This window comes from Larimichthys crocea, chromosome VIII (assembly GCF_000972845.2).
Source record: "Larimichthys crocea isolate SSNF chromosome VIII, L_crocea_2.0, whole genome shotgun sequence".
NCBI lineage: Eukaryota > Metazoa > Chordata > Actinopteri > Sciaenidae > Larimichthys > Larimichthys crocea.
The window spans coordinates 9,516,267-9,529,938 of record NC_040018.1 but is presented as its reverse complement, the minus strand read 5'-3'; the positions used below and the strand labels follow the sequence as shown (position 1 = coordinate 9,529,938).

General features: G+C 40.5%; 1 protein-coding gene across 3 annotated transcripts in view; it reads left to right on the top strand.

The window, feature by feature from the left end:
- Positions 1-1,104: 1,104 nt before the first annotated feature.
- Positions 1,105-13,672, top strand: part of rasa3 (RAS p21 protein activator 3) — a 47,690-nt gene continuing 35,122 nt past the window's right edge. Inside the window, exons 1-2 of one of the 3 annotated variants that reach the window (XM_010735364.3) lie at positions 1,105-1,523; positions 7,701-7,916. In XM_010735364.3, the coding sequence (XP_010733666.1) occupies positions 7,862-7,916 (55 nt within the window). In that variant the 5' untranslated portion in view covers positions 1,105-1,523; positions 7,701-7,861. Of the gene's footprint in view, positions 1,524-7,504; positions 7,917-13,672 lie in introns of those variants that run through there. The other 2 variants (XM_027281774.1, XM_010735372.3) reach the window with 2 other exon arrangements.

The following is a 13,672-nucleotide window of genomic DNA, read 5'->3' as shown; positions in this document are numbered from 1 at the left end:
AAGACCTTAACATGTGTCAGAATGTGGTGTTGTAAAACTATTGCCAGGGGCCACTAGCAGTCTATTTTTGCCCTCCAGCCAGGTTTTGATTCACCACAATTTAGATAGATAGATAGATAGATAGATAGATAGATAGATAGATAGATAGATAGATAGATAGATAGATAGATAGATCCCGAAGGAAATCCAGTAGCAGTAACATACATTGAACATACATTAGAGTTAACTTATAACACAGTAACCATACACTGAAATTGACCTGAGATAATTTAAATGTGTACAGAGAAATTAAAGACATTAAACATATGTATTAAAATTAAACATTTGCAGATAAATTATACATTTGCATATAATTTAAATATGTACAGAGAAATAAAAAATGTGCAGGAGTTAAAACTCTGAAAGTTAAAAAATGTGCAGAGGAATTAAACATTTGCATAGAAAATAAATATATAGGCTAACTGTGTTAAGTAACGGCGCTAAATGTCTAAATTCGCATGTGTATTATCAACAGTTATCACGTGAGCTGTCAGCTGAGCTGCCTGCTGTCTATGAACAAGAATAAAATAACTAATTAGCAGCTTGGAGAATCATCAGGAGACGTTTGGACTCAATCTGTTTATCTCCTAATCAAAGCCTAGAGGGCATTGTTTGCTAATTTCTCACTCTTGCTGATGCACATACAGTTAAAAGTGTCAACTAGCTCTGTCCTGTTGGGTTCACTGGTTAATAAGTGCACACAAGGTGGTACTATAATACCACAGTCGGATTATGTGGTCTTTGCTCTTAATGGCTGCTGTGAGAAGTCAAGAAAAGATTGAAGTCTTGAATCATGCAACAGGAGCTGATTACACAAGCAGAAAATGCCTTTTACAGTGACTCTGAACCTCATATCTAATTCTGTGTAAAATCTTGTTCTTTTTATGGCTTTCATGTGTTTTAAATTGTTTGAATGAGCACTCTTAACCTCTTAGTCTCTCCAAACTATCTGCATAATGAAGCACACAAACAGAAACAAGGATGTTTTCATAACGTCAGGAAGGTTTACATTTTTGAGATACCCATTTATCATCTGAACAGCAATCTGTAAATTGCTCAGTACACCCCTGCTCAGGTCGGCTCTGCTTAGTACATTGTTTACGCTGATCCATGTTTGGCTTCCTTCTTCCTTCTATTATTATTGAAAGTACAGATCACCCTGACTTCAGATTTGAACTAAATCTTGAGAGTAAACTAATAAAAAAGGTTGTTTTCTCTCATTTATGGTCAGAGACTGTAGCCGAACAAACAATTGTGTTTGGATGAATCTTTGGATCTGTGGTTTAACTGAAAGGACAGAGGAAGGACAATCAGCATATCTGCATGTGTTGCTCATTAGTTTGTCTGTACCCCCACTTCCAGTCTACATCATGATTTCTGCTTTATTTTGTGTTTTATGTCCTACAGATGCATTGGTGAGAATGGACGGTGGCATCAGTCTAATCAAAGACAACAAATCTGATCATCACGGATACTCTGCCTACGTGAGTTGGATATATTAAAGATAACTATGCACCCAGAAATGTTAAATTCGATTTGTGCTAATGTTTTGTTTTCCACATATCAAACCCCATGCATTCTTCTAAGATTTAATTCATGCTCTATTCAAAGAGATTTTATTAGTTTTTTCCCCCCATAATACCAGGATTAACTTTGCTGATGTCAATCACCATCTGTTTAACTTGGTACTCTCTGTTAGTCACGTATAATCTATCCAGGCAAGTATGTATAATGTACGTTACAGTGTGTGCTTGTACGACAAAAAAAGCCCAAGCCACAGTAGGGAGGGTGAGTTGCAGGTTTACAGTTATTTTAAGTGTGCCAACGCCCTCTTACACTGTGCTAGTGGTTGGCTTGTGCGTAATAAAACAACAGTGAGCATCCTTTCGGTAATCAGCTCAGAATCAGTATCTGCCTTCTCTTCCTCCTTCTGTCAGTGCCTCTGTTTTATCACGAACACACACACAAACACATGTGCAGACATTGTTTCATACCAGGCTTTTACTTAGGCCCATACTTTGATATCGCACTTTTTGGCTCGAGATAAGTAAGACCTCCAAGGGGCTTCTCTTTTTTTGTTTTAAAGCATTAACACACACACACACACACTTGCAGAGTTACACACACAGGCTTGTGGTTTGCCACAGGGCGTAGCCACTTTAGCTAAACTGAAATAAATTCCTGTCATGAAAGTCTTTAAAGCATTATTTCCTCATGCAAGGCTGTGCATTCTCCTCTTTTTATGCTGGCAGATATGATCCTACTTTGGTTGGTATGTCATGATAGTGTCAGCTCTTGACTCTTGCATTGTAGTCTTATATTTAGATGATTTGACTGCTGTTACTTCTGTGCATGCAAAGTTACAGTCAAGAGGAGAGTTCTCAATTTACCTGCTGGGCTGAACCAACTGTAAATGAAGTCAGAGCTGCTCTCTAGCTGCACAAACATGCAGCTGACAGGATGTGGCCAACATATACAACATGGGTTATACCATGGTTATTATCTATGAAAATAGCCATAGCGTTTTAGAGGAGATAGTCAAAGACACTGTGTTGTTAACTGTGTCGCCGATATGCACCGCACTCACAGTATGCACATTCATTCAGTGGTGGAATAAGTGCTCACATATGTCATTACAGTCAAATTAATGTAAAACATGTGCATTCAAAAATTTACTTAAGTAAAATGTCAGCATGGGAATATTTAAAGTAACAATAGTTGAGTTCTTTAATCCAGAGTAGTACATATCATACAGTGTGCAGCTTGTAAAGGCAGGGTAATTTGAACTACTTTAGATATTCTTGGGTAGTTTATTCTATAATTATGCATTTGTTAATTATGTCTTATATTAACAATCTGAACTGGTGGAAAACAGTTTACACAAAGTTCCAGTGTGTAGAATTTAGTGACATCTAGCTGTGTAGTTGCTGATTGCAACCCCCTTTACTTTACCCTCCCTTTCCTAGCATGAAGAAGAAACTACAGTGACCGAAAAAGGTGCAAAAAACAACATGGCAAGATGTATCTCAAAGGTTTGTTTGACCATTTTTAGCCACTGTAGAAACATTACTCAGTGTGGAAGTGGACTTGTGGTGTCTATGAGATATAAAAAGACTCATTCTAAGATCACAAAAACACAACGATTCTTATTTTAAAAAACATAGTTATGCATGCTGTATTCCATTTATACCACATTCTGTAAATATAGCTCTCTAAATCTGACACACTTCCACAGTGCCTGCTATTTTGAACTACTGTGTTTCTACAGTAGCCCAGAATGGACAAATTAATACTGGCTGTAGAAGGGGCCTTTACGTTTTTCACAAGTTCTGCAGCCACCGTAGTTTCTCCTTCATGCCAGCAAGGTTGAGGGTGGGGCAAGAGGGTTACAACCAGAAACTACACTGCTAGATCCTACATGCTTGGAAGGGGAGGATGAGGCAAGCGGTATTCAGTTGGTTGTAATCTAATACTACACTGCTAGAAGCCACTAAATCCTAAGCACTGGTGCTTTAAGTACAGCACTTCAGTCAATGTTACTTAAAGTGAAGGTAAAAGTTACTTTCCACCACTAATCTGCAAAGTATCTAGAATATGAAGCGGTTTCTGTAGTGCAGTATAAGTATAACATAGACAGCAAGTGTTGTATTTTCCACTACTGCATTCAGTTAGTAATGGTGCATGGCAGGGTTATTGCTTTGTGTAATGCTTCTTCTTGAGGAGGGTCTAACAGACTAACGGTAGCAATGAGACATACTGAATAACCTAATTAGATTTAGAGCTGTTCTAAAGGAGTCACAGCTAATCCCAACACTTTGGCCGGCAGCAGAAACACTGCAGCTAACTGCTGTTCCTGGTAGAGAGGCTGCCCAACTGTTCTTTAGTCCCACATCTCTGCTGCTGGGTTGGGCTCGGCCAGCTGGGTTTGTAGAGTGTTCCAGACCAGACTCAGGCTATTTCGAGGTATGTGGTCATAGTGATCTCAGAGGCACGGCCCAATAGGCTCAAGTGTGGGCTGATGATGACCCGACACCTTTCACCTGAATGGATCTTAAATCCTGTCCAGACATCCCTCTCACTGGACAGAGCAGCACCTTGTCTTTTCTTCCATCTGTTAAATTTGGCTCAAGATCAGTGTCAACAGGAAAACAAGGACCAATTATTATTTCTAGGTCAACTGTTGTTTTCAGGTTATTCCATGTTTCCATTAGCTCTTATTTTTTCTGTCTCCAGGACAGTTTGATAGGAGTTTTGGTGGTGATTTAGGTAAATGAGTTGCATTTTAAATTATATTAATAATTATATACTGTAGATAACAAAAAAAATGAATGCAAAGAATGAAAAGAAGTATTGTTTATCATAAACATAAACATTGTTTATTTATGGAAGGAATTTAAGATGTTTGAAGCAAAAGACATGACCAAACAAACCATCTTTTAAAGATTCGGTGTGTAAGATTGAGGTTTCAGATTACAACCAACTGAATACTGCTCGCCTCATCCTACCCTCCCAAGCGTGTAAAAGAACCAACAGTGGCCATAGTACTCACAAATGACACACAAAGTCCTATCTAGAGCCAGTGTTTTGTTTGCCCTTTCTAAGCTACTGTGTAACAGGCCCGATTAGGAGGGTGGCTCATTCTAAGATAACAAAACCACAATGATTCTTATTTTCAAGTGATAAACATCCCTGCCTTACGTTGCCCATAATTCCCTTTAAATGTTACACACTGGACCTTTTAAAGTTACCAAAAGAATGACTCAGTATGGCAGTCAATTCACTACAAAGCTGAAGTCCAAAGCTGATGCCTATGGACTGAAAGATGAAAGATTTTTTTACACTCATATAATTGTCCACCATGTCCAGAGTGTCCATATAGTCATTGAATTAGAAGCAAGGCAATGATCTTTGCCTTGTTACTCTCTTCTGCTTCACAGAATTAACAGTATGAAGCTGTTTTGTTACTCTTTGCATCTACAGTCTGTTGGATGTAGGAAACAATCTGGGGAGCTGCTGCATGTGGGGCCCACAAAGGGGGGAGTAACACTCTTGGTGGTGGATAGTGGACAGCCACAGATGAAACTATTCCAGTTCACAGAGAGGAATGGTACAAATAAAATGCTAATGTTTAGGTGTATGATGAGCCAGCAGCTACAATTATATATTTTAAATCATTCAACCTTATGAACTAGTTCTTTGCAATTCAGAGTCTGGCCTTCCTTATGAAGCTGAAGTGCGTATGAGGGGTGAGTAATGCCAAAAAAAGGAGCAGGATGGTGGAGTGTATGAGGGGTGATTAATGCCAATGAAGAGCAAGAAGATCAAAGGCAGCGTAATCCACAGAACTATGTGGATTTAAGGGGACTTGGTACAAACATGCCATATTGCTTTTACCATTAAGTGTGAAGATTCAGTTTTAATCACAAATCAAATAGTAAATATCTCAACAAACTAACTACACATACTGTGGCTCTTTGGCAGGTGATATGATATCTTTACTTGACCATTGTTTTGAAAACAGAGATACTAGCTGTAATTTTCATTTACACTGTTAATGGTGATATGAAAATAACAAAAGAAAGGAAAAAAGCATTTTACCACTAATTATTGACAGAAGTGACAGGCATGAACAAATATAGAAACTTTATTTTCCCCTTAAAAGGGCTCTGGATTATATAGGAGTATTTATATTTTGACAGAGACGGGCCGTAAGGAAATATGTGAAAATATTAAATCTGACAAATGTTCAGTTCACTGTCAGCGTCTTTCATACTTAATGGGTTGGTAAACATTTGTTTTAATGATTTGTAGTGCATGGTCTAAAGTGCATGGAACAAATGAACTTGAGGTGTGTCCAACTTCATTTTTGTTAATTAAACGGTGCATCGTCTGAGTGCAAAGTAAGGTGCCACAGGGTTATTTAGTCTTGAAATGGGTGATTAACTCTGATTGGTTGGTTGATAAGTTTGTTTATCAATAGTGCAATCACTTTCTGCTGCCTTCAGATAGCAATGCACCAACAATGTGCCTTACCACACCTCATTTTAAGGCCATGGGTGCCCAGATGCATAATGTGGGCACTGGGCATGAAAATGACAACTACGTGAAAAGGAAACTGGCGGGTGTAACGGTAAATACAGAGAGGTGGAAAAACTGAGTTTACTTGGTTTTACACCCACTATGCCCCTGGGTGTAAGTTAGAGCCCATAGTTATTTTTTATTTTATTTCATCCCTTAAACTGAGTAAAACAGGACTTGGGGGCATGTATTTGGTTTGGCCTTGAAAGAGGGCAGAAAAAAAAGATCCACTGTACTGGTGTAACAGAGGCTGAGACTTGTTAACCATTGTGGTCGTTTGTTACTTTCACCAAGAGTGCATGTTGAGTTCACCAGGCTGAGCTGACTGGCCCAGGCAGAGTCACTTGCGTAGATGACATTTGTACCTTTAAGTTGTCCCCACATAAGAAATTTTAATTTTCTTTTTAAAATGAAGCATATGCATTACATCTCTGTGCAAAGCAAATTTACATAAACAGGTAATCTAACATTAGAATTGGAATTAGCAAGCTAATTTTGTGAACTATGTGCCTGTTCATAGAGCAGGTAAGCGCCCAAGCTGACATTTTGCCATGGATTACTTTGTGGCGTGTTAAATGTTGCTTTTATTGTGTTATGAAGTTGAGTTCAGTGAGTTATGGAGCGTTGCATTTCCTTTACTCTCTGCTCTCCATCTCCCCATGTCATTTATGTCATTTCTATGCTACATCACATACAGCTGTCATCTCATTGGGTGCTTTAAAAAGTCTTGTGGCATGTTCCCGCCAAGGTAAGCCCTTCACCTGGTATGTAGGCAATTTGGTCTTTAAAAAAAAAAAAAAAAATGTTATCCCATCCCGTTTAATTTTTATTGTCTTTTATTTATTATAACATTTTTATCATTGCATGGCCACATTTGTAACATGGCATAACACAGAGATCTTGAGCTTGTATTGCAGAGCATTTAGATTAACTGAATTTAAAAAATTTGACTCAAAATAATCATTAAACAATTATTAACTTTGGCAAGTTCTTGTTATTATTATTATTATTATTATTATTATTATTATTATTGTTATTATTATTATTATTATTATTATTATTATTATTATTATTATTATACACTTACATATGACGGAGTATTAGGGCCACATTTAAATAAAACATTTTTTTGGAATTAATTACGAGATTAAAGTCGTTATTAAATATGGCGAGAATTAATTACGAGATTATAGTCATTATTAAATATGGTGAGAATTAATTACGAGATTCAAGTTGTTATTAAATATGGTGAGAATTAATTACAAGATTAAAGTTGTTATTAAATATGGTGAGTAATTAATTCTTGCCATATTTAATAACAACTAATCTCGTAATTAATTCCAAAAAAATGTTTTAATTTAAATGTGGTCATACTTACATACCATACTATATATACTTATCTGGCTGTGTATTTTGGGGTTCAGCTGGATCCACTTCCTCTCCTCCTGCTGTGTGCGGCACTGTTCACCCTCCATACCCATGTGTGGGCGGTGTTCCGCGGAGCCACACCTCCACTGGCGCCGCTGTTGCTGTTGCTGCTGCTGCGGGTCTCACACTGTATCTGCTCGCTTGTTCTCATCCAGCCAGCAGCAGCAGCGGTCGGACCGGAGTATGAACGCTGTCCGGAGAGCATAGATGTGCAAAACCCCTGGAATATCCGTGCGCTGGAGAGGCCAGAACCGACCGCCGTGGAGGACTGTCTTTATCTAGTCGACAAAAAAAGGGAAAGAACCACGGGGAAAGCATGGCGGTAGAAGAGGAAGGTCTCCGGGTTTTCCAGAGCGTTAAAATAAAAATAGGTAAGAAGAAAAAAAATCCCTACCCCCAGTCTGAGCGCCTCAATGGATGGCTCCATATTAACGGGCCGAGCAGGCAGGCAGGCAGTGCGGGCTGGAGGCTGGAGAGGGGGGACAGACCTGTCTTGTTCCTGCTATTATTGTAATTCAAATCACACTCTTTCCTCTCAGAGCTCAGACTGTAAACCGCAAACTGTAAAAAAAAAAAATCGAAAATGCAAAAAAGGGGAAAGGGATTCAAAGCCTTGTGGGAAATTATGGGAATTTGGCAGCTGGCATAAAAAAACAGTGTTAAGAGGTCTGCATATGGAGGCTTCACAGCTGCACACATCCAGATGCCTTTTCTTCACATTTCACATCAAATAATCCTTTATTACACCTTCTCTGCAGACACCCATTCATGATATTGCACCTCCTCCTCCTCCTCCCCTTCTCTCTCTCTCACTCTGTGCACCCCCCTCTCCCCAAACAGTTTCATGCTTAACTGTCTAGCTATTGATTGTTAGCCCAGATTTCTATATTTAGATATCTAGCTGGTCTCCAGTGGGTACCCTTGGTTAGTAGAAGGCATGTGGTGCATGCATATCTTATGAATGGAGCCATGAGGAGGCTGTGTACAGTGTGCAGTGGAGGGGAACAGTGTTTTCATGTATTCACGAATGAGCATGCCTGTTTAAGAAGTCCATTTCTCTGATCCTGAGTGAAACTGGTGTAATAAAAGAAGTTTAGCTACCTACATATGTTATATTATAGGTAATAATAATATTATTGAGAGTAAGAATATTACATGTGAGAAATAATAGTAAGAAAAGCTCACTTTTGCATGTACTCTGTTAAAAATAGAGCTTCATATCCAGATTATTTTCTTCATTTGTCCATTCATCACCGCAGAATGTCAAAAAGGTGTCTAAAATTTCCAAGTTGATGACTCAGTGTAGTGTATTTTGTCCAACCAACAGTCAAAAAACCAATAGTTTTATGTTTGTAGTGATACAAATCCAACAAATGTTGCAAATCTTCAATCGGAGACATGTGTGGCAATTTTTTCTTTTTTCTTTTTCACAATCAAAACATTCAGAGCAAATCGTAATTTCCTCTGCATGCTCTATCCGTCATCTGGGGGTCAGTAGGGGACTGTCCCCTCTCATTTTCACTGACGTCTGGCACCTGATTTCATCCTGGCGGTGCTGTCCGCTTTGTTTTGAGTCCAAACATGCGACAGAAGGGATGAGCAGAGGGTGAAAAAAAATGACAACAAACATACCAACAAGCTGTGGGGCTGTGTGATGATGCCAGCCAGCTTTAGACAAAAACACACTGGTGGCCTCTTTTTTTTTTAAGTTGAACGGATACACAAAGTTCGGCTGTATATTTTTAAGCTCCCTACCTGCTGTTGAAATTGGCTGCAGTGTCACTAGGAAACAGCTGGAGAGAGAGAGAGAGAACTGCCCCGACTTGACGTCTGTTCAGACCTGTAACCTCCAGGGAGAGTTGTAATATTGAATGACAAAGGCCTCGTTAGATTGCTGCACTTTCTGAATGAATGTTCAGTCATCCAGCAGCGTCAAGTTCCTGTGAATGAAAAACTGAATGACTGGACGAACTCTCGCCATCACAAACGTCTTTCCTAGATACGAGCCTGTTTGCTGATCGTGCCAGCACAGTGCGGTGGTGGAGGGAGCACTCAGATCCTGTAAGAAGAAGTAGCAACACCACATTCAAAATACTCTTTAATGGATGATTTTAGAAATATCTTTTGGACTGTTGATTTGGCAAAACTAGTGATGTGAACCTGGACTTGGAGAAACTAGGACAGCCCACCCCCTTTTTTTTTTTTTTTTTTTTTTTTTTTTACTATTTTCTAGCATTTTATTGACCGATTAATTGAGAAATAATCAGCAGATTAGTGGATTATGAAAAGAAATATCAGTTGCTACTAATGTAACCGCTAACCTAAAGCTGCCAAGTAAATGTAGTGCACTAAAAGTGCAATATGTCTCTCTGATATGCAGAGGAGTGGAAGTATAAAGTGAAAAATCCAACTTAATGTCCATTTCTCCAACCGGCAAAGTGACGTCATGTTACCTAGAAACAAGCTTTATCAGTATATCATGACTTGTTATTTACAGTTTACCGGCATTCACGAAGAACATTTTAAGTTGTCGTCACTTCCAAGCCTGGCCTCTTGAGTTTCCTCAGTCCTTGTTCTTCTGTCATGTCATACAGCAGAGTTTACTCTGTCTTGTTACCTAGCAGCGCTCATACTCCATGTCAGTCTGATCCCCACAGAGCTCTTCTCCCGGTAATGTCTGTGTAACCCTTGCATCACATTGTTTTCATCAAAGTCTTGTCCTTTGGCATCAGATCAGATTGGCTGATGACTCAGAGCTGAAAGTCTGCCACATATTTGTAGAGGAGAGAGAGAGAGAGAGAGAGAGAGGGAGAAGACTTATTATTGTTATGGTGATGACGCTTTTGGGTTTCCTGGAGGAACGCATGAATTTCGGAAACCGAACAGGGCTACTGGGCCCAAGTCCGTACTGTCTGGGGAACACAGGAAACAGGAAACTACCCCCAATTCACTTCCTGATTGGCTGGAATAGACTACAAAAGAATTGTGTGTTTTTTCCTGCATGGCAACAAGCTAATGCAAAGCAGATGTAGTGAGACACGGAGCGAGGGGACAGAGGTGGTGTCTCACATACAGGAGCAGGCTGTGCCTCGTCTGTCAGCGTCTGTGTCTCTGTCAGTGCTCAGAGAGAGACGGGAATTCTCAGCGGCACAGCTGGAGTCGGGACTTTGCTCTAATTAACGACAACATATGTGCGTTTCGACTGCTCTGTCGCTGCTAGAAGCACAGTTTGAAGAACTCAGACGAGTTCAGGTCACTGGAAAACACATCATCAGGCCATGTCTTGGCTCAATTTAACATACACCCCTCTACAGAAATGTGTAATAATAAACTAGTTTAACATCTTAAACTCACGTGGTTGCCAGTAGGTCAGTGATTATGTACTGTGCAGCCAAACTTTGCTCAAATCTGCAGAACTTAAACGTGCCATGTGTGGTACCTAGTAATGTTTTTATGAGTTTTGAGGCACATGTACGGGCGCAAACAGCAAAAGTCAGAATCTAGTTTCAGGCTTGTTTGACACTCGGTGGTGTTAATTCTCTCTCTCACACACTCTTTTATTTCTATTTTGATGTCCTGAGAAAAATATCTGGCTCTGTATGTGCCTGCCAGCTGGTCGCTACTTTATCTGTGTGCTTTTTGGTGCTGGGTTGGTAGCGTAGAGAGCTGAAATGATGCTGATGAGAGAGACTAAACCACAAAAGTAAAGCTGTGGACTGCGAAACCAAAACAATCAGCTGAAAGGCGCTAAAAAGCTCCATAGAGCTCAGATAGATATAATCTGGCAAACCCACAGCCTAACGCGAATTCATCTTTAACATAAAAACATTGTGTGAGAAACACTGGTGGTAGAAACACTAGACTAGAGGAAGTAAAGTGGTGGAGGTCGAGGAAACGGGGAGTGGGCGGCTGAATTCAGGCAGCTCAGGCTGGGCAACTTAGAGTTGGGAGGGAAAAGTTGGTGTGTAGTGACAGAGGCCCCCCCTCCTCTCCTTGACAGCTGGCCAACAGAGGTTCCCAAACTTCCTCTGGTCCAGACTGAATAGGAGACGACGTGAAGGGGGTGGGTGTTTTAGAAACGCTCAGTCAGTGTGGAGGACTACCGCTCTCCTTTAGGTGAAGGGTTCAGGTTAGTTTGTCGAGAAAGAAAACAAGCTTCATATGAGGTTATGATTACATTACGCACATAAGAAGTTCTTTATTTTTGTCCTAGAAGGCCAGCTCTCTGGGAAGTAGTTTGCTGTAAACACGTCTGTTGACTGTGTAGACGCAGACCGTGTTTCGGTTCCAGGGTGGAATAATCCGGGTTGGGTGCAGCAGCTCTCCCTGCACTCAGTAACGTGTCCTCCACGAGAACATATACTAGGAATAGTGTGGAATTATCGCCGCAGGCCCAGCATGCAGGGTCAGCAGGGGTAAATAAAGGGCTGGAGAGCTCACCCAGAGTGCCGCTCCTTCAGGATGTCCTTCAGATGCCCCAGCAGGAATAGTCGACTCGATCCCTCCCTGGGACGACCTCTACCTGCTGACAATGACAAAAACATGAAAACATTCCCCCCCACCACACACGAGAAAAACTCAAGTGTGGGGAAGTTGTCAGAGGGAGTCGCCGTATCGTTTCTACGCCATGGAAAGTCGTTAAAACACTTCTGCGGTGAATGGCACACACGGCTGATTAAATCAGGTTTTGCAACAGTGTTACTCTCCTCTGGCAGCAATGTCAGCTTGCCACATACACACAGACATACACCCAGCTCACTCTCCCTTTCCTGTGCTTGCAAAAGATACCATATCTTCTCACCATTGTGCGTGCCAGGCCTGTTTGTGAGTGCGTGCACGGGAGAGTTGTCCTCTCATTTTGCACGTTATTCTGGAAGTAAAAAAAAAAAGATGTGTAGATAAAGAATCTGTAGGGAGTGCTGAGATTAAACTGTGTCCTCTCTTTGCACTTCTAAAAAAGAGAGAAGAAGAAATCGCTCACATCCTGAGTGAACATACAGAACTGATTCTCTCGACACAGCGCAGCTCCACTGCGTCGTGCACGTTTGTGGTCCTTTTTTACTCAACTTTTCCATTCAGACTAACGAAAGTGTTTGAACATTAGCTCTAGATAGAGAGTGAGTTTGATCAGTAACTGCACACTGGTTTACCGCAGAGGCAGCACAAGCCAGACATGAACTGTAAACTCCCCCCCTCGCCCCTTTTTTTTTTTTTTCAGTCTCCACACTGTTCCTCTTCATGCTGATCCAACAACTGTTGTGGTTATGTGGAAACCTCAGCACAGAACAGCTCAGCTGGTTTCAGTGTGAGTTTATTTCTCGTGGCAGACAATTTGTGACCAGCAGCATTGCGTTTAGGGGAAGATATCGCTGCTGTGGTCAGCTTATAGACCAAACCAGCTGCTCAATAAGATAAATAATAAGTATTGACACTGACACGAGGGGATTATCATTTCCTGGGGGTAGTTTAGTGTGTTTACTGTTAGTTAATCAGTCGATGGACTGGAAATGAATTTATTCTTAGCTGTTGACTCGTTCAAAATCAGAAAACTATCTGACGGTTTTTAATTATGTCCGATTAAATTCAGGAGGGATGTTTCTAAATGACGCAAACATTTTATGTTATGCTATAGCCATAAAACAGTGTTTTAGGCTTGACTGTGCTGTATATAGTATCAGATGTAGCTCAGCCTGAAAAAAAAAGCAGATTCGGTGTGTGCGCTGTGTGACATGTTGTCAAACAGGTCGGGATCTTTTCTGATTCTCATTCTAATCTGACCTTTAAGCTCCCTATGGCGATACTCCACCCAATCTCTTGTCTTTTGCTATCAAACGTTCAGCCCGTGTTGGCTTGAAAGGTGACTCTAAAAAAAAGTTCCATCCTCTTCCCTGCGGTGCTGTTGACCCCGTGCGAGCTGTGAAGCGCTGTCTTTAGGAGCTTATTTGCACATTTGTCTAGAAGCAGTCGTGGTTTGCTGCAGTTGTGAAATATCGTGAGTATCAGACAGTCGCTGTTACTGACAAGCTGACCACGGCCTTTCACAAGTAATGAAATAACTGCAATGACAGTTTGATACTGGAAAAGTATACTAATACAAGGCTGAAACTGGTTTTTGAGGTTACCATGT